This window comes from Mytilus edulis, chromosome 1 (genome assembly GCF_963676685.1).
Source record: "Mytilus edulis chromosome 1, xbMytEdul2.2, whole genome shotgun sequence".
Taxonomy (NCBI): Eukaryota; Metazoa; Mollusca; class Bivalvia; order Mytilida; family Mytilidae; genus Mytilus; species Mytilus edulis.
The window spans coordinates 93,731,811-93,756,228 of record NC_092344.1 but is presented as its reverse complement, the minus strand read 5'-3'; the positions used below and the strand labels follow the sequence as shown (position 1 = coordinate 93,756,228).

At 31.1% G+C, this 24,418-nt stretch overlaps 1 protein-coding gene across 1 annotated transcript; it reads right to left on the bottom strand.

The window, feature by feature from the left end:
• Positions 1-11,192: 11,192 nt before the first annotated feature.
• LOC139490930 (fibropellin-3-like) lies at positions 11,193-19,220 on the bottom strand. The gene is made up of 5 exons (XM_071278115.1): positions 19,172-19,220; positions 18,334-18,483; positions 17,185-17,295; positions 12,709-12,796; positions 11,193-12,234 (listed from the first exon to the last, which is right to left on the bottom strand). Exons 1-5 carry the CDS (start codon positions 19,218-19,220, stop codon positions 12,159-12,161), a joined length of 474 nt encoding a protein of 157 aa, XP_071134216.1. The 3' UTR covers positions 11,193-12,158.
• Between the last annotated feature and the right edge of the window lie 5,198 nt (positions 19,221-24,418).

Below are 24,418 nucleotides of genomic sequence, written 5' to 3'. Positions count from 1 at the left end.
AGCTAGCATTGGACTAAAAACAGTTCTATGGCCAAAAAAACAAAGCGAACATTATAAAAATTCGATTTTTCCCGTAAAAAACATAAATAATTAGAGAACAAATTTTCACCACAAAGGCTAAGAGCCAAACTTTAATTGAATTAGTTTTAGAATTTTAGACGATCTCTAGCTTTTACAATCTTAGTAAGTTGCGTATATTGAAAAATTTACAAATGCAAATAATGTCTTTGTTAAAATGTAAAAAAAGAAACGGAATATTGGAATATTAAACCTGCAATGTGAAAGGAGGCTGAAATATTGCCAAGAATCGACCAAACATATTATAAGCACTGGTTAATTTTACTCAGTTTCTGAAAAGGCATGCTCACTAAGTGGAAATTGATATTAAGTTATAACAAATTGTTTGAACGCTAAACTAAAAGGAAAATGGCTTTAATTTTGGATACAGTGCTCAGCTTCAAACCATAAATTCATTTCAAGTAATTTCAGCGGTGATTGATATGAAACAAAAAAACAAATTAACTTTAAGAAAATGAGTGTGTAACTGGACTCGTAGTGTCTGAATATTTGTATTCGTAAAACCATACTGCCTTAATTTTAAGTGACCTTTTACCATCTTTCGACATAAATAATCCATTAAAATTTTGAAATGAACATCAATGTCACCTCCATTAAACACTCTAGTCGAAATCAAAATCTTAAATACAAAATAATGAACGCTCTAAATTGTGCTTTTTTAAAATAATTTTAGCAGAACTTGATGACTTGCATCTTTTCCTAAAAATGTATGTTTAACATACGTTTTTGTTTACCACAAAATTGTTATTGATATATATTGTTAAAACCTATCATTGACCAAATATGCCAAATGTAAACTTCAAAAATTAACGTTGGGATAAGAAAATCCGTACAAAAGGTCAACGATATTGATAGGGTTAAATTCTAGCACGACATTGCTGAACTAGCGCTGAAGAAAGTGCTATACAATGCAACATAGTGTTTGGTTGGTAACTTGGTGCTCAGACTTTAGTTTTCTATGTTGTGTTTTGCACAATATTAGTTGTCATTTTTGTCATTTTCTTTTTAGTTCCAAAACGATTTTTGTTAGTTTATATTCGACGTATGACTTTGTATATCCATTTGGTATCTCTCGATTATCTTTTAAATAATTCATTAACTGAAATAAGCTTGTGTTGTAAAGTTTAAAAATATTCAAACTCAGCAGTGAAATGAATCTCATCAATCTACATTGCGTGGTTAAATATGGATGTAATTAAAGAAGTTTTTCTCATACAAAACTTTCATTAACTGAATTATTTTTGAAGAAACTTGCAAAACTGAAATAGTAAGGTGTATAACATTACATCTAGTACATGTCCTTGATTAAAAACCAAAGTAGTCCTGAAAAATATTTGTGCAGTCTTTCATCAAAACTATGGCAAGTGAATAATATGATTGTATTTATTTAATAAGAAAGAAAAAAGGGGTTTAAAAGCAGAATAAAATTCTTAACATATGTTTTTTAGGGGGATCTTCACAATTTGAATACTGTTATGTACATGGTTGTTAAAAATATTTAACGTATGTGAACACTTAAACTAATGTCACGATAATTTTGGAGCACTACATATATGGGGGTTTTGTTTTGTGGTATGCAAAGGTAATTCACGGTAAAAGGGAATTTGAATACAAAATGCGACAAATTATAAGCTGTCATATAAATTAAAATATATATATATATATAAGTAGAGATGTTAACAATTCATTAAAATGATTGTATCGTCATGGCGGTTACATGAAGAAACTTTAATAACTGAACAGTGATAATAAATTTCTATCAGACTTGTAAAACATAAAAAGTGAGAAAAAAAACAATTATGATTGAACGAAGTCATTTTATCTATCTGCCATCAGTTAATAAATCATATCTAAAGACAAAGAATAAGTATAACTCGTCGTCTTTCAAATACCTCTTTTTCTGTAATGGTATTCATTATAATGAAACAAGCATAATACATATTATCATAATATTGCGATTACTGAAACAGGTTTTACATATTTATAAAATAGAAGATTGCCAATGAGACAACTATCCACAAAAGACCGAAATGACACAGACATTAACAACTACAGGTCACCGTACGGCCTTAAACAATGAGCAAAGCCCATACCACATATTCAGCTATAATAGGCCCCGATAAGACAATGTAAAACAATTCAAACGAGAAAACTAACGGCCTGATTTATGTAAAAACAATGAACGAAAAACAAATATGTAACACATAAACAAACGACGACCACTGAATTACAGGCTCCTTTTATTTATAGAGAAATTAAAAATCTTACATTGATACCAGTGGATTATCAGATTCATACAATCAAAATAGTTAAATTATCAATTTTAAAGTCCGAGCCTTGACGTGGATTTTAGGATTTATAATATGCCTATCGAGATTGGATAAATCCGATTATCCACAAGTAACTATGTAAGAATCTGTTTATGTTTAAAAAATAAATTTACTTTTTTTGTGAAACGAAAATCCCCTTCGAGTGCCTTTTACACTCCACTAAGTTGTCCATTTCATTATTTTGATTCATTCAGTTAGCTTAAAAGGTTATGACCCTTACAATCATCCAATAATATTTTAAGATCACCGCCAACGACACGTTGATTAAATTTTTTTAATACAATGGGTTCGGAAAGGGATAAATTTTCATACAATTAGAGAAAATATTTTATAAACTTATCCAAAAAGAAACATAATTACCTTATCATAAAAAGACATCATTAACGCAAGATGATTGCTGCAACACTTAACACTAATCGTACTGGTGGTGTTACATGTAACCTGATCTAAAGTTAAAACTCTATGTATTATGAGTATAAAACATGGATTCTTTAGAACCAGAAACTGACATATACATCTGTATAAACCCTGTATAGATTTGTTGTCAAATGAAGTTTTAGTAGAAAATGCCATTTCTACTATTCTTCAAAATGTATGTATTTTATGTAGGGATGGCAACGAATACTCGAGTACTCGAGTATCGCTCGGTAGTACTGAGTATTGAATTATTCTAAAATGATACTCGACTAATTGATTACCTGTAAGAATTTTGTTGAATTTTAAGTTTAAACAAAACATATTTTTATTGAGAGCGCCTTCCAGGAAATTAAATATTTATCAAATTTACTAAAAAAAAAAAAAAAAAACTACGATTCGAATGATTGCGTTTTCCTCCAGAGCTAGTCTATGAAAAAAGAGCACTGTTTAGTAAATGTTAGTCATTCCTTTACCTTTATACCGCCACTCAGAGCATATTTTTTTCATTTTTTATCATCAGGACTGTTAAGATTTCTAACACAGATCAAAAATCGCCTCGTCTTAGTAAAGTCAACAAGATAATAATTAAAAAAAGAATACAAAAATGTTGCACCCCGTGTCAACCCTCAGAAAATGATTCAATGCATTAAAAGGTTCTAATCATAATCCCCTTTGATGATGAGTTAATGATGTTTTTACGGTTCCCAAAGACTGTTGTTTGAGTTATAATTTGTCTATACATATTGAATAATTACTTGATAAGATAATAGCCAGTTTACAAAATAAGTACATGTAGTAAATGAGCATTTAATTATGGAATAAAATAGCTAGGACTATTATCTATTCCTAGATAATAGTATTGGGGGTATTACGTTTATAAGACAACGACCCCCAATACATGAAATAGGGATAATTTTGTGCTCCCATATTGTAATTTTTTACCGAGCGAGTACTTCAGTATCGCTCGGTAAATCCAATGAGTACCCGATTAGTACATCTTCACCAATTTGATTTCCCTAATTTTATAGTATCTTCCTAATCACATTCCATATTTTCCCCCAAAGTGTAATTAACAAAGTGGACAAACATTTTCTATTTAATGTTGTATTTATCATTAAACAATATATCTTTTTTATTTCTCTGAATAATACTTAAATCCAATCCGAATGGGTTTTTTCTGATATAGTTTTTTATTAAATGTTTGTGTTTCAATAACTTTGCACACAGTTTGCTTTATGAGAAGCATTTTTTTATTAAATATTTATTGGTATAATAATCCTTCGACTTTATGTTATCAGATCTCTTTGTGTTCATGTGTATGATATTGTTTTGTATTTTGTGTCATTATTCAGAATAGTAAAGTCTTCAGAATGAAAATCAACGTTTTAGCGTATACTTTCAAAGTATTGTTATACACTTTCTTGAATGATTCATGTGATGCATGTGACCCATATGGTTATTGTCAAGTTACACAATGGGCTCATTGGGGTTCTTGTAATGCTACATGTGGAGGAGGAGGAGTACAGGAAAGATGGAAATATATCTGTTGTGATCAATCTAAATATAATTCACTAAAAGGGTGCTTACACGGTTGTAATATTCCATTCAGTTGGTGGCAGAAAAATGCAACAGCATACAAATCTTGTGGAAAATGTCAGAGAGGAGGAACATTTGATATAAAACGTAATAATTGTATCTGCCCTTCTGGCTATGGAGGATCCTGCTGTGAAGGTAAGCTTAAACATATGCATAGAACCTTTTTTGGCATAATTTAACAATAATTTCGTCTGTTTAGTATTATCTAGGTATTTGCAATGCTTCTCTTTTTTGAACACATAATAAAAATTTATTATACACAACTAGCAAAGACATTGAAAAGTTGTATGAAAATAGTTCAAGGCACACCAAGTATATGGTAATTTAGGAACATAATTGAAATCGTATCTGTGCAAGGTGCTGTTAAGGAATTCTTTATCTTGTGATGCCCTTTTACACAATCATTCTATTAAACAAAATATGTAAGTACATTTTTTAGTATCAGATATAGATGTAACAATGCGTTATAAATTTCGGTTTTATAAATATATAGATTTAAGACGATGGGATACAAGTGCCAATGTAAAGTACATTTACATGGTATCTTTTGTCCCTCTTTTCAATATTTATATACTTTTTATACTGTGAAGTTGTATTGCCCGTCATGATGATAGGTTTGAAGTTTTTTGGTCTTTTTATATAGTCCCGATAATTTGGTTAACAAACTTTTTCCATCTCTTTTCTCTGTCTAAAGTCGAATATCAAGTAGAGTTAAAAACGTAGAACATAAACACTATATATATATATATAACGGCACGTTCTGCTAAACCTCAATAAATCATCATTCATCTTTATAATTATGTATTAATTAGAAATTCGTCACCTCTATTTCTGAAATCTCATTAAAATGGTACAGATATATCGTTAACGGTAATTATTGTAAATCCCGTTATATCTAAATGTTCGATAGAGTATAATTTCTTACTAAGTATTATAAGACGTTAATAACTAAAAATAACTTTTATTTATCCCAATAGTTCATCGTGTCAATTTCTAGAAATAAAGAAATAAAGTCTATGCTTTCTATAACTTCCATAACAAATTATCTTGCATATGTATGACCTCTGCGCCCATCAAATCAAACTTATAAAATTGCCATTTATTCGAATGTTGATAAACAATGACATAAAAGTTTAATCAACTTTGATTATTTTGCAGTTCGAACCACATTACCTACAACCATCAAAACAACCACAATAACCACAAAACCAACGACGACAAAAACAACCACAATACCAACGACGACAATAACAACCACAAAACCAACGACGACAAGGACAACGACCAAACCAACGACGACAAAGACAACCACGATACCAACGACGACAAAGACAACCACCATACCAACGACGACAACGAGAACCACAAACCCAACGACGACAAGGACAACCACAATACCAACGACGACAAGGACAACCACAATACCAACGACGACAAAGGCAACCACAATACCAACGATGACAAAGACAACCACAAAACCAACGACGACAAAGACAACAACAAAACCAACGACGACAAAGACAACAACAATACCAACGATGACAAAGACAACCACAAAACCAACGACGACAAAGACAACAACAAAACCAACGACGACAAAGACAACAACAAAACCAAGGACGACAACGGCAACCACAATACCAACAGCGAAAAAGACAACAACAAAACAAACGATTACAAAGACAACCACAATGCCATCAGCAACAAAAACAAGTATAAAACTAACACAATATTAGTAACAACTAAGGATAGTATGTTTACTCGATATATAACAAAATTAGTATCTTAGTCAATATTATGAACTAATAAGAGTTTACTTATTATCATTATTTCCTTAGTTCTTTAAATTAATTGTCATTTATTTCTCGTTTTTTATGTCACCCGATCGACAATGTCGGATGACATATTGCTTTTCCTCTGTTTCTTTTTCCCTATTCTTATTATTATTTTTTCTTCCACCTACTTTTGTCCGGCAGTTTTCTAAGAGCCAATGGAACCAATCTAAATGATAGTTCACTATAACAAGGACCACTGACTTTAAGTTGCAGTGCAACTTTGGAACTTTAAAATGGCTGCCGTTACAATGGAAACAGCAAAAATGTGAAGAAGAAAAATCAAAATTGCAAATCCATTCAATCTTTCATTATAAGACCCAACTTGGCGAAACTTTATGGAAATGTTGCCTGGCATGACAAGATGTGTTGACCATATTTATAAATTCCAAAATGGCTGCCATTACCATGGAATCTGAATACACATTTACCATTAGACCCTATGAGAAATTCTTAAAAGTAGCAATTACTCACTTATAATGGTAGGTCAAATCCATTGAAACTTTTATGGTATGTTCCCTCTCATGTACTAATGTGGCATCTGTCATTAACATTTTAGAATGGTCTCTGTTACCATAGAAACCAGCCAAAATGTTAGAAATTTCAAAAAATTCAAAATGCTCCAAAATTGATAAAACTTTTACGAATGTTGACTGTCAAATCTGCATGAGACTTTTGAAGTAGAAATTTCCAAAATAGCCACCGTTGCCATGGAAACTGCAAAATGTCAAATATTTTCAAAATGCTCCAAACTTAATGAAACTTTAAATTATTGTTAACTGGCATGTATAAATGAGACTTTTGACTTTGGAATTTTCAAAATGGCTGACGTTGCTATGGAAACAGAAATTGTACTTTTTTTTAAATACTCTGAAATTTACAGAAAGATATATAGCCGTACATATATATGCATTCACTGTTAATTTTTTTTGAAATGGCTCCCGCTTAGTGTCAATGGGGGAAAGGGTGACATCCGCTATTGCTTTCAATGGCAAATCTAGTTTTATTTACAGTTCGATAAACTAGATTTTGACGAGAAATACTACCATAACGCGCCAATGTTACACATGTATATAAATAATCATTTTTAAATTATTAGTAATGTCTATTCAAAATAAGTCCGGTGTATCAGACAATGTGTTTATGGCAACAGAAGACATGCTAAAAAGTTGTTTAGATATCCTTGCCAACAAGAAATATGTATACTAATGAATAATAAATTATTCTGTCTGTGCTCTCTTAGATATGAGAGACATAACTGTGACAAGGGTAAAAGGCAATTTTAAAAATTCAAAACATCATTACATTAAAAGTTTTAAATAAATTAAATACGGTTGATTGTATACCACATATAAAAATCAGATCATGTGGTATAATTGCAATGAGACTAAATTACACACAAGGTAACAAGTTCACCCATGGTTCTCATTAATGAACGAAACCCATACCCAGTCAGCTGCCAAAACAAAAACAGTTACAATATCATCTAAAAGTAAATGAGCAATAAACTTTCAACATATTTGCTCACGCATTTATATTTTCTGATACTTTGTGTTTGATTTGAGTGATACATATAGATAAGGTCGCTATTATTGTGTTGTGAAACAAAGGGCGTCGTGGGGTTCGTGTAATGCCACATATAGTGAAGAAGTATAGGAGAGAAAGAAGATGATCACTTGTTATAAATATTATTCACTGAAGAAAGTGCTTACATGGTTGTTACGTTCCTTTAAGTTGGTGGCAGGCTAATAATACAGAATATAAAACCTGTGGAAAATGTAAGATAACAGGAACATTTGAATTCAAAACAAAATAGTTATAAATGTTCTCTTTACTTTAGAGGATCTTTTTTTATTGTAAGTTTTAAAATGTTGTCATCAAAAAAGAAAATGTTTAGTTATTGATTCATCAGTTTAAAGAATAATCGACGTATTGGCAATGCTACAACCTGTTTTAAAATGAATATAAACGTCAAGCAGAGAATATAATATTATTATACGTTGTTCACAAAGTTGTATAGATATGTGGTTAATATAAGCGGAATGCATACCCGGAATATTTCCACGCATTGCAATACAATTTAACGAAATGCTGGTAATGATTTTATATTTTCAAAGTTTTCATTTCCATTGTGAATTTCTCAGTTACAAGTTGACATTTTCTCAGTTCGAAGTTGACATTTCTCAATTCCTAGTTGACATCTCTAAGATCCAACTTTTTTAAGGAGAAATTTTGATAACAATTATGTCACTAGTTTTTGAGAACAAGGCTTTGACATCAGACTCGGATTTCTCTTGAACTGAATTTTAATGTGCGTATTGTTATGCGTTTACTTTACTACATTGGTTAGAGGTATAGGGGGAGGGTTGAGATCTCACAAACATGTTTAACCCCGCCGCATTTTTGCGCCTGTCCCAAGTCAGGAGCCTCTGGCCTTTGTTAGTCTTGTATTATTTTAATTTTAGTTTCTTGTGTACAATTTGGAAATTAGTATGGCGTTCATTATCACTGGACTAGTACATATTTGTTTAGGGGCCAGCTGAAGGACGCCTCCGGGTGCGGGAATTTCTCGCTACATTGAAGACCTGTTGGTGACCCTCTGCTGTTGTTTTTTATTTGGGCGGGTTGTTGTCTCTTTGACACATTCCCCATTTCCATTCTCAATTTTATTGTTTCTCTTTTTTGTGTCCTTTTTCACATTTCTTCAGCGGTGTGAGAAATATATGTTTCATCACTAGTGAAAAATCTTGTCTCAGCAAATGATAAGTCAAAATTTATATACAACGTTAAATATCATGTTTTTTTTTCTGAATTTCATATTGCGACGTTGTTTTAAAAGGGCGACCATGTCTGATGACGTCAAATTTAAAGAACACAACTCTGCAAATCTTTGAAAAAGACGGATACAAATCATTAGAGAAACAGATTCCAGCACGATAACTCGTGCATTTCCATATTTCTCCGCTCTCAACAGTTAAATTTTAACTATTTAAACAGCTCGACAGGCCTCGCGCTTTAAATATTAAAATTTACTGGTCTCAAGTGGAGAAATACCGTAACGTGTTGCAGTAATGGAATCTTTTTTTTTTCCTATTTACTGGTATGTTTTAATTTATTTTCAAATTGTGACTCGAACCTTGAAATAGAGAGACGAAAGATGCTAATGGGTCATTCAAACTCATTCAAAACTAATAATACCATGGTAAAAACAGATAAAATACAACAACAGTACACAAAACACTATAAAGAAAAGTAAAGACTGAGCAATACGAAACCTAATTCTTTTAAATTCTTTCTGTCATTTTTGAACTTATAATTAAAGCTGCGTAAATGATGTACTGTATGTCATTGAGCTGCTGAAACGAATTGGCCAAAAACCAACTGTGTGATATATAGTCAATGAAACATGTGTATTGTTTGAGAGGAACACAACGGCTGTCAAATATGGAATAGGAAGTTTATAGACCCATTTTGGCCTTTGTCTGTTTTCTGCTCTTCGATCAGGTTGTTGTCTCTGACACATTCCCCATTCTCATTTTCAATTTCATTTATGATTTCGTTATTAGAATTGTTAACAAGAGATTTTTTTCTATCGTGTATGAACTTATAGCTCTAACCAATACACCAGAGATTCGTTGTACTTAATTGTTCTATGATCACATTTTTGGACAGTTAATATTTTCATACAAGTAACATTCAATTTAGGTACGATATAAATGAATTCCTAGAAATAATACTATCAACTATTGTTTTGTTTGAATCTATTTTTTGTTGTTGTTATCTTTCTTAATAATCCTTTATTTGTTTTATATGCAGTCTGTTATTTACCGTTCGGATTGCATTCCCCTGAGTGTATCATCAGCTCAAAAGTCAGTGTTCAAGTAGTAATTTTGTCGATTTAACATTTGGAGTTCGTCATTGTAAAACAAATGAGCATATAAGTTATTCTAGTATTCTTCCGAAGCAATGGGAGATCTCCCCCGATGTTTAGGGGTAATTTTAAGTCTATGGTTTTCTGTATTGTCTTTTGTTGACTATAGTGTTCCCGTTGTTTTGTCATTGCGTTGCCACGTTTTCTTCAACTTTTGAGATAAAATATTACTTATGTTTATTCCACCTGTTTTTTCCCCAAATCTGTATGTTAAACTATTTTCTAGTCAAGACTATACCAACATTGACTATTTCTTCAGCAACTCAATAAATTACAAAAAAAATGTTATATCATTTGCCACTAAGATAACAACAACACTCCCAATGCTCAGTGCAAGTCCAATGACAACCTTGATATCTACAACAACAACATCTGCCACAATAACTAAATCAAAGGCCAACACAAAAGTATCTATACCAAAGATAAATACAAGCCTTACTACTTATGAGTCATCAACGATGAAAACAGTACCATAAAGGACTAATATAACGGCATCAAATACAAACAGCAGTAGTATACCGCTTTTCGAAAGTCTAAATTCGATAGAGTCAAAAACAAAGCCGGGTTAAAAACTAAAACTGAGGGAACCACATCAACTATAAGTGGAAAACAACGAATCAACAGAATTAACAAAAAACAAACGACAATGCTACACACACAGAAACGAACTATAAGATAACAACTCCCATTATTCTGACTTGGTACAGGCCATTTTAAGAACAAATAGTAGGATGAACCTGGTTTAGTAGCTGCCCGAACATCGCAATTGTATGGCAATGTTAAATATAACACTAAAATGACACGACTGCGTCAACTCCACAAAAGTGACGTCACAGGTTAAAAAAAATAGAACTGTTCAGGATCAGGTTTGTAACTATGTCAACACTATCAATGATCAAAAAGAGGAAATTGTCTTTAGAGTTCGGTACTTTTGTTATTTTACAATTTAGATATAAAAAAAAACACATGAATTATCATTATTTCTTTATTTTTTATTTCAGTACAAACATGGGCGATAGCTGTCATGTCAGTATCGTGTCTTGGAATAGTTTTAGTATGTTGTTGTTGTTTGTGGTGTCTTGTTGGATCGTACGTACTTACTTTTTAAACATCAACGCTTCCATTTGGATACACATGTATCCTTTTTGTTTTTCCTTTATGTTTAACAAATTGTTCATAGTTCACAACGCTATGTTAGACATTATAAAAAGTTCCAGGACACACTCTGTGTGGAGTTGATGGGATTTCAAATTTTTTTGTTTGTATAAACCTAATTTAGATATAAGTATAGTATCAATTGATGTAGAACTAGCGGGAATAAGAAAGTATTCGTTTGTATTATGCAAAGTTCAGTATCACCCAATATCTGCAAAGATCTTTTATTTAAACACGATTTTAAATACGATGCATTACCACTCAGAAGTTAAAATTTTACTTAGTTTATTTTGAAAGCAGTATATATTAAAATGAACTTTTGCTAAGTATTATTATTTTCAAAGAAGAACTTAATAGACAATTTCAAATGTTCTTATACTAACAATTACTAGAAATGGATCTTATATTTTTCCAGATATAAAAGGAAAGACAGAGTGACGAAATTTAAATCTGCTGAAGAAAAAACCTGCTGATTCGACTATTTATCGAGAACAAAATCGTGTTTTTAGTCAGATAATTAGGATACAACATTGTTTTATGACTTGCAAGTGTTGAAATGAGATAGTCATTTCAAAAAGAATGATAAATAAATAATAACTAAATCATGTTTAAGGCGAATCAAACTCTCACTGGAATTCATGCAAAAACGATATGAAAACTTTCCTAAAATAATGATAAATAAATTGTTCAAACGTTTCATATATGCATCTCTTTTTCTTAAGTGTTTTTCATTCTCATTTTTATTGTTTCGTTTAATTGTCGAATTGCGGTGTTCACCACCATTGTTCGTAAAATATCCCGAGGATACAGATGAGTAGTTTAACACGTCCATGCTTCTGTCTGTCTTCTTTCTTGTCCAACCTGATTTTTCTTTTCGTCATCTAAATGTCGGCGACTACAACATAGTTACACTTAGTTATTTTTATATCATATTTAATTTTTTTTATTATATAGTGCAACCATATTTAACATAATATTTCAAAGTACAGTATTTACATATTAGCCAGATATTTTAGACTTATGGTGCACTTCTATCAAACTTAATCACAATTTAAAAGTAGATATCTCAACCAATAAAAATAACAGATGGAGATCATAACAACAAAAATTTAACAGTTAGATGTCTGAAGTATAAAGTATAAAATGTGTAAAACAAATGATTGATAATAAAATTCAAATTTTGTTAAAACAGTGCTCGTTATATCTGGCCGTCTCCCAAATTTTGATAATGTGAATCATTACGACGAAACTATATGATTCCTATATCCCTGAAACTAAGATTAAGCGGATTGTAATCACATCATCGTGTGTAAACAAAGCTTGGACACGTGATCTGTATTTAAATCAGATTGTGTCTATAAATACATACCAACATGGACAGCAGACAAGACAGCAACACCCAAAACTCAATAGAATAAATGTACCAGCACAAAAAGAAATAACTGCCCACAAATTCACTGCAATATAATTATAGTTTATCTAAGTCGGTTAACATTATAGGAGTATTTTGTTTTTATAATATTGTACTTGTATGATTTATTTTAAGCAATTACAACTGTTTCATTCATTTATTCATTCACAAAATGAAAAAGCCTGAGCATGTCTTTTGACACTTGATACAATTGCCCGTTTAGTACCTTTTTGATATATCTCGAGGATATTGGACATAGTTCTTCATCGAGATGTCAACTTTACAGTCATGTACAGCTGGGATGTGAGGTTCAAGATTTGTACCGCGTATTGATATACAATTCCACGCTCTCGGAAGTGTCATTAGATAGCGTGTTGCAAAGCAAACTTTTTTTCTCCTCTCCACAAGATTGACCCACTTTACATTACATTCTCATATCATGAATTCTTAAATTAGATCTCTTCCTGAACATGCAGCACATATTTGCAACTGGACGCTAAGGAAACAGTTGTATTTGGCAAAACGTTTAGAAATTTTTGGCCCTAAATGCTCTTTAACTTCGTACTTTATTTGGCCATTTTAGCATTTTTTTATTCGAGCGTCACTGATGGGTCTTTTTAGACGACACGCGCGTAAGGCGTAAATATCTATGATGAGTTTATTGACCCCTTAGATTTCATTATGCAGTTGAAAGTGTAAATATTTTTGTAAAGGTAAAATAAACAAATGCCTAACAAATGATAAACAACTGTCATATTCCTGAATTGATATACACATGAAAATTGTGGAATAAACCTTGTTATACAACAAGTCGAAGCTTTTACTTTTAAGAAAAGCGCATATAATTCAATTATATTAACACCAATGTTGCAGGAAATTAGTTCGTCTTGTTTATTTCAAAACAGTATAATTACTACACATGAAACCTTAAGGATATAAGCTTTTGGTGGAGTTAAGTCATTATTTTTCTATGTTGTGTTTTGTGTACTATTGTTTGTCTATTTGTCTTTGTCTTTTTTAGCCATGGCGTTGTCAGTTCATTTTAGATTTATGAGTTTGAACGCTTCTCTAGTATCTTTCGCCCTTCTATAATGTATCATAGTCAAAATAACAAAATATTATAACGTCTATGTTTTTTTTCCATCAACGAAATACGTTTTTTATTATTACGTGTATGGACCATATAATTTTATTTGTAGTTAACATTATCAACTGTACAGGCAAATTAAATATTCATTCCCATTCTCAATAAGTATACATTTTTCAAACTTTTTAATTGTAGTCCACGTTATATGGAAACCAAAATATCACATGCAATGAAATAATTGAATCCGAAAGAATCCAGCATATTATTGGAACAAGAAGTAGAATTCCAGACCATGCGTTTTTAATATTTGATTATGTCGAAAACTTTATGATTAAATCTGAAAATGTAAAACATAAAGTTTTGTCGACAAAGAAAAGATTCAGATTTAAAGAAATACCGTCAAACTGTATGTGCTCCGACATCACGAAAGAGGCTATATATATGGTTATTCGTCAAATTGAACTATGCAGAGAACAGCAAGAAGACATTGATACGGTCTACGAAGAATTATGCAAACTTGTTGCAAAAGAAATGGAAGAAACAATACCATATCATGAGGCGTCTAGAAAAACAAGAAAACATTTTAAACACGAAAAACCATTCTGGAATCAAGAATTAAGTGATTTATGGGTTACTATGCACAGTTGTGAAAAACAATTTAGGAAATCTAAAACCAGTAAAGGGAAACGTGAGACACGGGACAAATTTGTTATGGCGCAAAAGAAATTCGATAAGTGTTTACGATTTCATGAACGGAAATATAAGCAGGATTTAACTTTACAAATAGAAACTCTGAATACAGAAGATCCGAAAAAATTTTGGACAGAATTACAAAAACTTGGTCCTAAGAAGAAGAATGCTATTCCGATAAAATGTGTTAATGACGATGGTTCTACGTCATTCGATGAGAAATCAGTGATAAACAAATGGGAATCCGATTTTAGAAATTTGTACATGAACATCAATGACGATTACGATGATGAATTTTATGAAAACGCATTACAACATAAAAGACTTTTAGAAGATAATATGCTTGACCCGTTGTATATACCAAATGATATACTGAATCAGGACATTCATATAGACGAAATACAAAAAGTTGTTCTACATTTGAAAGAGAAAAAAACTCCTGGAATAGATGGAATTTATAATGAAGTGCTTAAAAATGAACCAATTATTAAACTATTGCAGGTGTTATTTCAGTTCTGTTTCGACACAGGAAAAGTTCCGTCGTTATGGAGGAAAGCACTAATTCGACCAATTCCGAAAGGTTCTGCTATTGACACGAGAATTCCACTGAATTACAGAGGGATTAGTTTACTCTCGGTAATTGCGAAATGTTACAGTTCTACTTCAAATAACCGAGTGCAAAAATTTTTAGAAGACAACGGATTAATTGTTGATGAACAAAACGGTTTCAGAAGAGATAGGTCATGTGAGGATCATGTGTTTTCTTTGAATTGCCTTATTCAGAATAGGAAATCAACATTTGCTACCTTTGTGGACCTGCAAAAAGCATTTGATTATGTAGATACGGATTTATTACAATACAAACTGCAATTAAAAGGTATTGACGGAAACATGTATAATGCTATTTCTAGCTTATACATTGACACAGAATCATGTGTCTGCGTAAATGAACATCGTACAAATTGGTTCCAGTGTTCAAACGGGGTCCGCCAAGGGGATAATTTATCGCCTACATTGTTCGCTTTATTTGTCAACGATTTAGGTACTAAAATTAAAGATCTAGAAACTGGAATACCTTTTGATAATGAGAAAATTAGTCTTCTATTATATGCTGACGACATTGTTATTCTAACAGAGAACGAAAATGATATGCAACGTTGCTTAGATGTGTTATACAGTTGGTGCCAACGATGGAGACTTAGTGTTAACTGTTCAAAATCAAATGTCATGCATTTTAGAAAACAGCGTATCCCACGAAGCAAAATTAATTTCAAGATTGGACCAAACAGTTTACAATATGTAAGTCACTACAAATATCTTGGCATTATTTTCAATGATAAAATGAATTTTAGTATTGCCACCGAAACATTAAGTAAAGCTGGAGGACGGGCACTAGGAGGGATGATATCAAAGATTCACAATTTTGAGAACGTTGCAAATAAAACATTTGAAACCCTTTTTGAGTCGTGTGTTGTACCAGTCATTGATTATTGTGCAGGTGTTTGGGGATATAAAACATACCACTCCATTGAAGCTGTACAAAACCGTGCTATTAGATATTTTTTGGGATTACACAGATTTGCACCAGTAGTTTCTCTAAACAGTGAACTAGGATGGTTACAGCCAACTTTAAGACGGTGGATTTCTATGGTTAGAAGATGGAATCGGCCTGTTGAAATGGACAATGATAGACTAACGAAAAAGGTTTTTCTTTGGAACTATAATAAATCGGGCCAGTGGAGCTCTCAGATGAAGGAAATTTTTCACAAAGTGGACATGAACAGTTGCTATGAATATGTAAATTTATGCAACATTGAACATTTTAAAACAAAGATTATGGAATACTGTGAAAACGATTGGACTGGTAAAATCACTTCTCTCCCCAAATTAAGGACTTACATTACTATTAAACAGAAATACGAGACTGAACTTTACTTCAAAATGAACATTAAGAAACAAGAACGATCAGTTATGGCACAATCTTGCTGTGGTATTCTACCCTTACACATTGAAACTGTACGATTTAGAAATGAGGCTCCTGATGAACGATTTTGCACTTTCTGCGATGACGGATCTGTTGAAGATGAAAAACATTTCTTGTTGTACTGTAAAGTTTACCATAATTTAAGACAATTATTATTTAAATCAGTGAACCTTGATAGACATTTTATTGATAATAGAACATTTGCTAATTTAATGACACTTCATCAAAGACAAACTGCTAAATATTTAAATTTATTTTTCTGTAAAAGAAAGGAACTTCTTTATAAGTAACAATCACATTGCATAATGCAAATTTGAACATTAGGTTTAAAGTGACTTACAGGTCACTATTGTATTCTTATTATGTAATATTATATATATACTACACATGTCACTATAATAAATGATATACTTACTTAGAACGAAAAATTAAAAGAGAGTCGAACGATATCAAGGGAACATCTCAAACTCCTAAGTTGAAGAGAAATTCACAACGCCCTTGTAAATAACAAACACGTCAAAAATTCAAACAGGTGTTTTTCTTAACCTAACAAAAAACTTGTATTGATGTAAACAAAGTTTTGTCAATTTTCTGTAATGTAAAATAAGGCATATTATCAATTCATGTCTACGACACCAGTGTTCAACACACCTATCTGTAAAAGTGTACTTACTTTGTGAACAATTCTTTCCATGGAAAAGTACGTTACAAACACACGTGTATCCATTGATTTCATCGACACACGTTCCATAGGAACACGGCTCCCTTTCACAATCGTCCTCATCTACAAAGGGTTGAAATATGAAAAATATATACCAAATTGTAACATTAATTTGTAGTTAGTACATTCCTTATCAGAGGTGGGAAAATGGTCTCTTTGAAATATTTAGAATTCTGATAGATAGCAGAAGACTCGAACCATTGTAAGATTTATCAGAATATTTTAGCAAACACAAATAAAATATACTGTTGTAACACAGCGCTAGTGAAGCTGGTATTTATTAATGTCAATTACAAATTAACTATTTGTTGGCTTTCTAGCTTACCGATTTTATATATTAATATGGAACAATTTTTGTGATTTGTCATCATTATTTTTTAAAAAATATAAACAACAATCAGTGTGGATTTTGCTTTTTCCACCTGCCCAAAGTGGACAGCCTATCCGTGCCCACACTACCTATAATCTCTTTTTTTGTAAAAGTATTGATAACAAATGCTTATCTGCTTTTTCAATTAGTTGTACTTACAAGTCTTTTGATTCAACAAACGAAATTGTATGTCTACTCCTATGGGCAGAGTGGACAAGTTAGCAATTTTGACACCCGGTGCCCTCTTCCACTGGGTAGACAACGCAAAATTCACTTGAGTGAAGATGCACTAACATGTCTAATCTGTCATTCTGATCTTAATACTTACTGTATTTACCCAACAAAAAAATGCCATAAATATTTTGTTTTTCTGCCGGTAAATCCAGCAGTTTTCAGATATTTTGGCTGTACTCTAAATATTTTTGTTTAATTTGAACAAATTATTTTTATTTTCGTTTATTTGTTTATTTCATCATTGGTCTTTTAATTTCTATTTTTAATTCAGGTACAGTAAAGAACAAACAGATATTGCTTAAGTAAAGTTATACTGAGAACGGTTGTTAAAATTGACCTGACGGTAAGTGTCTGGGTATTATTGCAATTTAAAAAGTGTGAAAAAAATGAAAATCACAATTGAAATCAAGTCTTATTTATTCTTAAGATCGGTTCAATTCAAGATGTGTTTAGTAAGTACACAATGTATTAACGTATATATGTTTTGAGTCACTCACCAATCTCACAGTTTTTACCCGTAAATCCTGGCTCACAATAACATATGTATCCATTGGCAGCAGGCAAACATGTCCCATGTAAACACGGAAAGCTTTTACACAGAGAAAGTGCATCAACAAAGCTCTGTTTATCATTAACGATGAATGTTCCTGAAAAAAAACTTACTTAAATGTCGATTTTGTAATGAAAATAATTTTCAACGTGCAAAAGAATTCTTTGTATATATTTTATGGCCGGTCTTTAGTACTGATTAGTTGTTGTTGTTTATTTTGGCTGAACTCTGTTCCAGTAAGCGATTGTTTTAAGCTCCTTCCAAAAATAAGAATTTAAATAAATTTTAGCATGTTAAAAAAAAGTAGACCTCGTCATGGTCTTTAATTTGGAATGGGATATTGAAATAATCTAATTTTATCTTAATGATTAAAAGAACATCTTATTGGTTGTTTTAAATTTAAGTTTGTTGTTAATCTAATTTACACAGTATTGTGATGGATTCCATGTATTGACAGTTGATTTCCAGTCGTTAAGTTCGTTAAAAAAGTCGACCGTTTGGATTTGTACATTTATTTAGTTAACAATTTTTTATTTTATTTAACCTGTAAATTTAGAAGTTCAATTATTTACTATTTCACAGACACAAAGAAGCACTATACATAGCAAGAAGCAATTTGACGAAACAGTTTTTGATTGAATTGTTCATGAGTTTAAATAATCAGTTTTCCTTTCAGGGTACGATGTCCTCGACATAAGTGTATACATATTGTTCTAAAGTCAGATTAGTTTCAGCTATATCATTGTATGGATCAAAATGTAGAACTTATATTTGCATTTTCGTACCTTTTTTAATGAGTAGAGAGATGATTGTCCATACAATAGTCGGAAACATTTTTCATAGTCTTAAATCTTTTTTCCTACTTGAAGTAACCTGATTGTTTATTTGATTAATCTGCAGTAGATCTTAAATGCCATGATACGTATTTACTACTAGTATAAATTATTCCGTATTGAAAGGCTAACTCGCAGATGGATACTTAGTTAATTTTTTTTTATTTTTTTTTATAATTAAAGATTTAAGATTGAAATTGAACATACTATGTTTGCATTTGTTAAGTGCTCTTTATCTACGCTTCGTTTACAAAGACTACCATTTACCAGAAATATGTGTAAAAGAGGGTTGATGTGAACTTTTTATCAACAGAAACGACCAAAAAGTACAAATTGGGGTCAAAACATCGGCTTGGTCTTCAATGATAAATGTAAGTATTTTGTATGATATTTTATTTATATTAACCTCTAATATCCCTTAGAAATAGACACATTGATGTGATCAAATTCAAAAAAATTGATCCTAGTCATGACATTCTGATACAAAAATGATACCATGCTTACTTTCTATATCAGAGCTACTTTATAGTTTTATTTTCTTTTTGTTGTTACTTATCCTTGTAAAATGTCTGTGTGCTGTCAGATAATTTATCATGATAATTACAAATCTATGGATAAAACTGCTAATCTTCTTGTACTCATCTGTTTTATTGTGAATCATCTTATCATTTTCATAAAGAAATAAATCGAAATGAATCTATTAAAAACGAATTAAACTCTAACTAGGAACTATTATTCGCTTTAAAGTACAGAATGTGATCTTTGCTTTAAATCCATGAGATTTGTAGCTAATCATCTTCATTCAGAAAATTATCTGTTTACTTGATATGGTATTTGTTTTCCTAATAGTATCGCACTTACTGTTCCAATGTGAATTAGTTGTGTACTTCCTTGTACTTTTAGCACCAGTGATATTTGATGGTTTTGTATAGCTTGGATATTCTGAAATGAAAAAATAGGGAAACTGATATAAACGTGCCAATGAAGTATCAAAGTAACACATATCCAGTGTATATTCATATATGTTTGCGATTTTAAATGGTATAAACGCAGTTCATGAAACCAAACTTTCTTATTTACGATAAAGAAAAGTAAAATTTATATAAAAAAATGTGTTTAAACATTGTTTTTACTCACTCCCATCACAGCATAACCCATAGTATCCAGAATTGCATTTACATTTATTGGAAGTAAAGTTAAACAATCCGCTGGGCCAACAGGTTTGTCCACAATACTGTTTGTCTGTTGTTATCGTCGCAAATGAACTCATGGTCAAACTACATGTTGCAAGGCAGTCAATGAGTGGCCTGTTTATATTGCAACACATGTTCTTCCTCCTTGTCTGAATCCCTCCACCACATTCTGTGGTACAATTTCCCCAAGGAAGCCATTCACTCAAATCGCATTGTTGTCTGCCAATACCACCGTCTCGGTTTGTTAAAACAGGAACAAAATATATTAAAAATATATATAAACTTATCATAAACTTTTCATCCATAGTAAGCCCAATCTTGAACTTCTTTTAGTGTTTTTGTTGCAGCAGTTGCATGTACCACATATATTTATATATATAAATGTGTCTTATATTACCAGTCTGTTATAACCAATAATTAGATTTTGATAATATTCTCTTTAATCTAGATTTTAATATCGGATGTTTATATTCCTGACGTTAACGTAATTCCCTTAATTTCGTGAATGTAATTGTAAATAAAGAATATCAATACTCTACTTCATTGTATTCTTTATATGTATATACAACATTATATTTCTTTGTTAAGGATTAAATTGGTTAATACGGATTTGTTAATGACTTATATTGTTTTCAGAGGTTGACTAGGTTATAGAAATATGGTCACCAGGATGTCTCCGTCAGACCTATGCTAATAAAGGTTCAGTTTTGCTGTGTGAAATATGAAAGTACGTAGCAAAGTCTAGTTTCTATGACTGGTGATTAGAAATTTTAACGTTTACGAACATTTGCAATAATTCTTTGGGGTTCGTTGGTGATCTAATAAGGCGAGGTTAAATTATTGATCCTTCCAAATATTTTTTCTTGAGCTCTCACGTTGCTCTCCGCTTGAAAAAAATGTGTTGAAAATTGCTTCATACTGTGTTTTTTTTGCATAGGAAAATTAAGTCATACGTATGTAGCAGTGTATCCAAGGGGACAGATATGGTAGGAAGAAACAAGAAGATTAACGTAATGGTTTAACTCTTAAAACAGTGTTCGTTTCTAAAATTCACTTAAATTAAGACTGCAAATAAGCCTTAGTTATGATATTATTCGTACTTATATATGAGTAAGGGCTTTACTGTAAATAAAAACACGACAAGATGTCGTGTACAAAGACCTTACTCAACATAAAATGCTTGAGAATGTCGTGTACAAAGATATTAATGTATGCAGAATAATAACAAGTTAGTGTACCCCTATTTTTGTCTACATGAACAGCACTTATCTAATGAATACACATGTAGACAACTTTTCTTGAGAGAGAGAGAGAGAGAGAGAGAGAGAGAGTAAAAACGTTAAACTTGTTTTTTAGATCAGGCATATTGTCATGCAATTTAAAGGTAATCTCTAATGAGATGTTAACCGAAAAGTTAATAAAAAGTAAGAAAGGCCAATTTACGGTATATCTTCTTACCTTCTTTTATTTTTCTTGAAAGTTTTTTTTTTAAATTTGAAATACATTAAATTAAGACATTGAAACTAACATTACCGTTGACACAAAAAAAATCACATGATTTTGCATCAAAATAATACGTTATTTTACCAAAATTAGAACATTGACGAAACTCCAGCGTTTGCTTAACGTAATCAGTCTCTTTAGAGGTGAACTACTTTATATTTTCGAGACGGCAATGGGTCCGTTATGTCTGAACTCTGATTTGAAAAACGTTTTTAATAATCTGGAGTCGTAGGCAATTAACCAATGGCTAAAGCGATCATAAATAAATCACCTATGCAATACTTCCTATGGCTAACTGAATGCATTACAATTTAGATTATAAAATTTTAGCGTTATGCTAAATGTTTCTTTACAAAAAATTATAATATTTAGACTTGAGAGCTGGAATATGTAGGCATATGTGATTATGTATTATCGGTACCTGTATTGTATTTAAGGTATCTTTGCTGAAAATTAAAGCTGTTTATTTTATTTTTTTAAATATGGTTTATTTCTAAAGCGTAATTTGAAAAGTGTTTCTTGATGAGGAAATTCTGAAAGAATATTATCATTATGGTCTGCACCTATGTATGTGTATGCGACATGTAAAGCAATCAAGTCAAATTAATGTTTAGGATTGATACAAAATAAAAAATCAAGCACTACGAATTTGTTCAAAAGTGCAACACGGATATTAATATTATATATTTTTCTTTTCCGTCCTATAAGGAAACGAAAATTATATATTTATATTTGTGTTGCACCTTTGTATTCAACAAATTCTGTTTGTTTGATGATGTATTTGCACTTAATCTAAAAGTTAATATAACTTGATATTAAACGTTTATTTAAGTTTTAAATGTTGGCATTCTGATAAAAAAAAATCGAAAGAAATGGCCGTGTACTATTCATGGATAACTGATAAAAATCAAATTGAAATGCACATCCTCTTTTCTGTAGTAATAAGATATTGTACATAAAATTATATTACATGTACTAATCTTTTCACATTGGATCCAAATCAAATCACTATAATAAACGCGATCTGAATACTGACGTGCTTTTAAAAACCTTTAGTTTTCCACTCAATAACGTGTTGATTAGTATGTATGATCTAAATTCTATATCTTTTTTAATATATTCAATTGTTGATTCGGCATATCTTAAGGAGCAGTTCAATAGCTTTGTTAAATAATATTGTGCCCGAGTTTGTTGGGGTTTTGTTTCGTTGTGTGGGGGAGGGGGTATGTTTTTTTTTCAGTTTTCTTCAGAAAGACACAATTATTCAACTGAATCGATTTTTATGAAATCTACGTTTATTCGTTTGCATTGTTTTACTTTTGTCATATAGAGAACTTTTATAATTGACTATGTTGTATAGGTTTTTATTCATTGTTGTGATCTTCTGTCTCATTAGGACTCATTTGGAGAATTGTCTCTTTGGCAATCATACCCCATCTTTTTTTGGATGTCATCTACTTTAAATCTTTTGGTCTGTGTTAGGGACGACATCAAAAGATCGATGTAGGATAAAAAAAAAAACTTTAATCAAATGGTTTGGGGGTTGGGGTCAACATTGCTGCAAGTTTTGTTAATCAAAAATCGATTTTACCTATATCCATATAGTTAAATCAATTTTTCCCAAATTAAGTTAAGAGGGGGGTGGGGGGTCAGTGAAAAAACTATTTTTATCCTACATTGAACTTTTGATGTTGTCCCTTAGTAATATTATCAACCAATCTTTATTCTATTAGCCTATAGATGAGCTTTTAAATAAGGTAAAATGTACTATAGAGGCGATGTGAATCAGTCATGGATTCTTGGTAAATCATAAAGTCTGTAAGTGCACATCACGCATGCATAGTATAAACAAATTTTACTTTCCAAAATTTTATACAATTAGTCCTGTTATCTAAACCGAAGATACCTGGTTTATTATTGACATTATTAACTCTTATGGATATGCATAACTTATGAAAGTTTCGGGAAAACCAACAAAATGCCTCTCCCCTTCATTATTTTCTGGTGACTGACCGGTCACCAAATAGAACATTACTTCCAATAATTGACAAATAGTGGTCAAAACCAATTTTAATCTATTATAAGGAAGTCAAAAAAGAAAATATATTCCTATAACTTAATTATAGTTATAAATAATTGTTTACATTAAGAACCGTTGTTAAGATTTTCGGGAACCAAAATATAATACCAATCGTACATTTAATATGAATAAAAATATTTTAAAAATATGAACATCTGTATTTGAAGTAAACGTGAGTTATTGCGGTAGGAAGTTATACCCATTTTTTTCTCATAAATACAAAATCAACAAAACCCATATGTGACATGAATTATAATATTAATATGGTTTCCGGATGCTTGTTATAAAACTTTGTAAATTATAGTATATTTGAAAATATTCCTTTCTCTATAATACTATGTATGCACTGCACATATAATATTCTTTAAATTTGTACTACTAGTATATGAATAGTTTCTTTTGTTATGATTATTTGTAAATAAT

Excerpts from the sequence above, each read along its gene's own strand:
- LOC139490930 (XM_071278115.1), bottom strand. The coding sequence starts at position 19,220 with ATGTTTCCGACTATTGTATGGACAATCATCTCTCTACTCATTAAAAAA. Across the intron at positions 18,484-19,171 it reads CTCTCTACTCATTAAAAAAG|GAACATTCATCGTTAATGAT; the intron begins GTACGAAAATGC and ends GTTTTTTTTCAG. Across the intron at positions 12,235-12,708 it reads CTTGTCTGCTGTCCATGTTG|TCGCCGACATTTAGATGACG; the intron begins GTATGTATTTAT and ends ACTATGTTGTAG.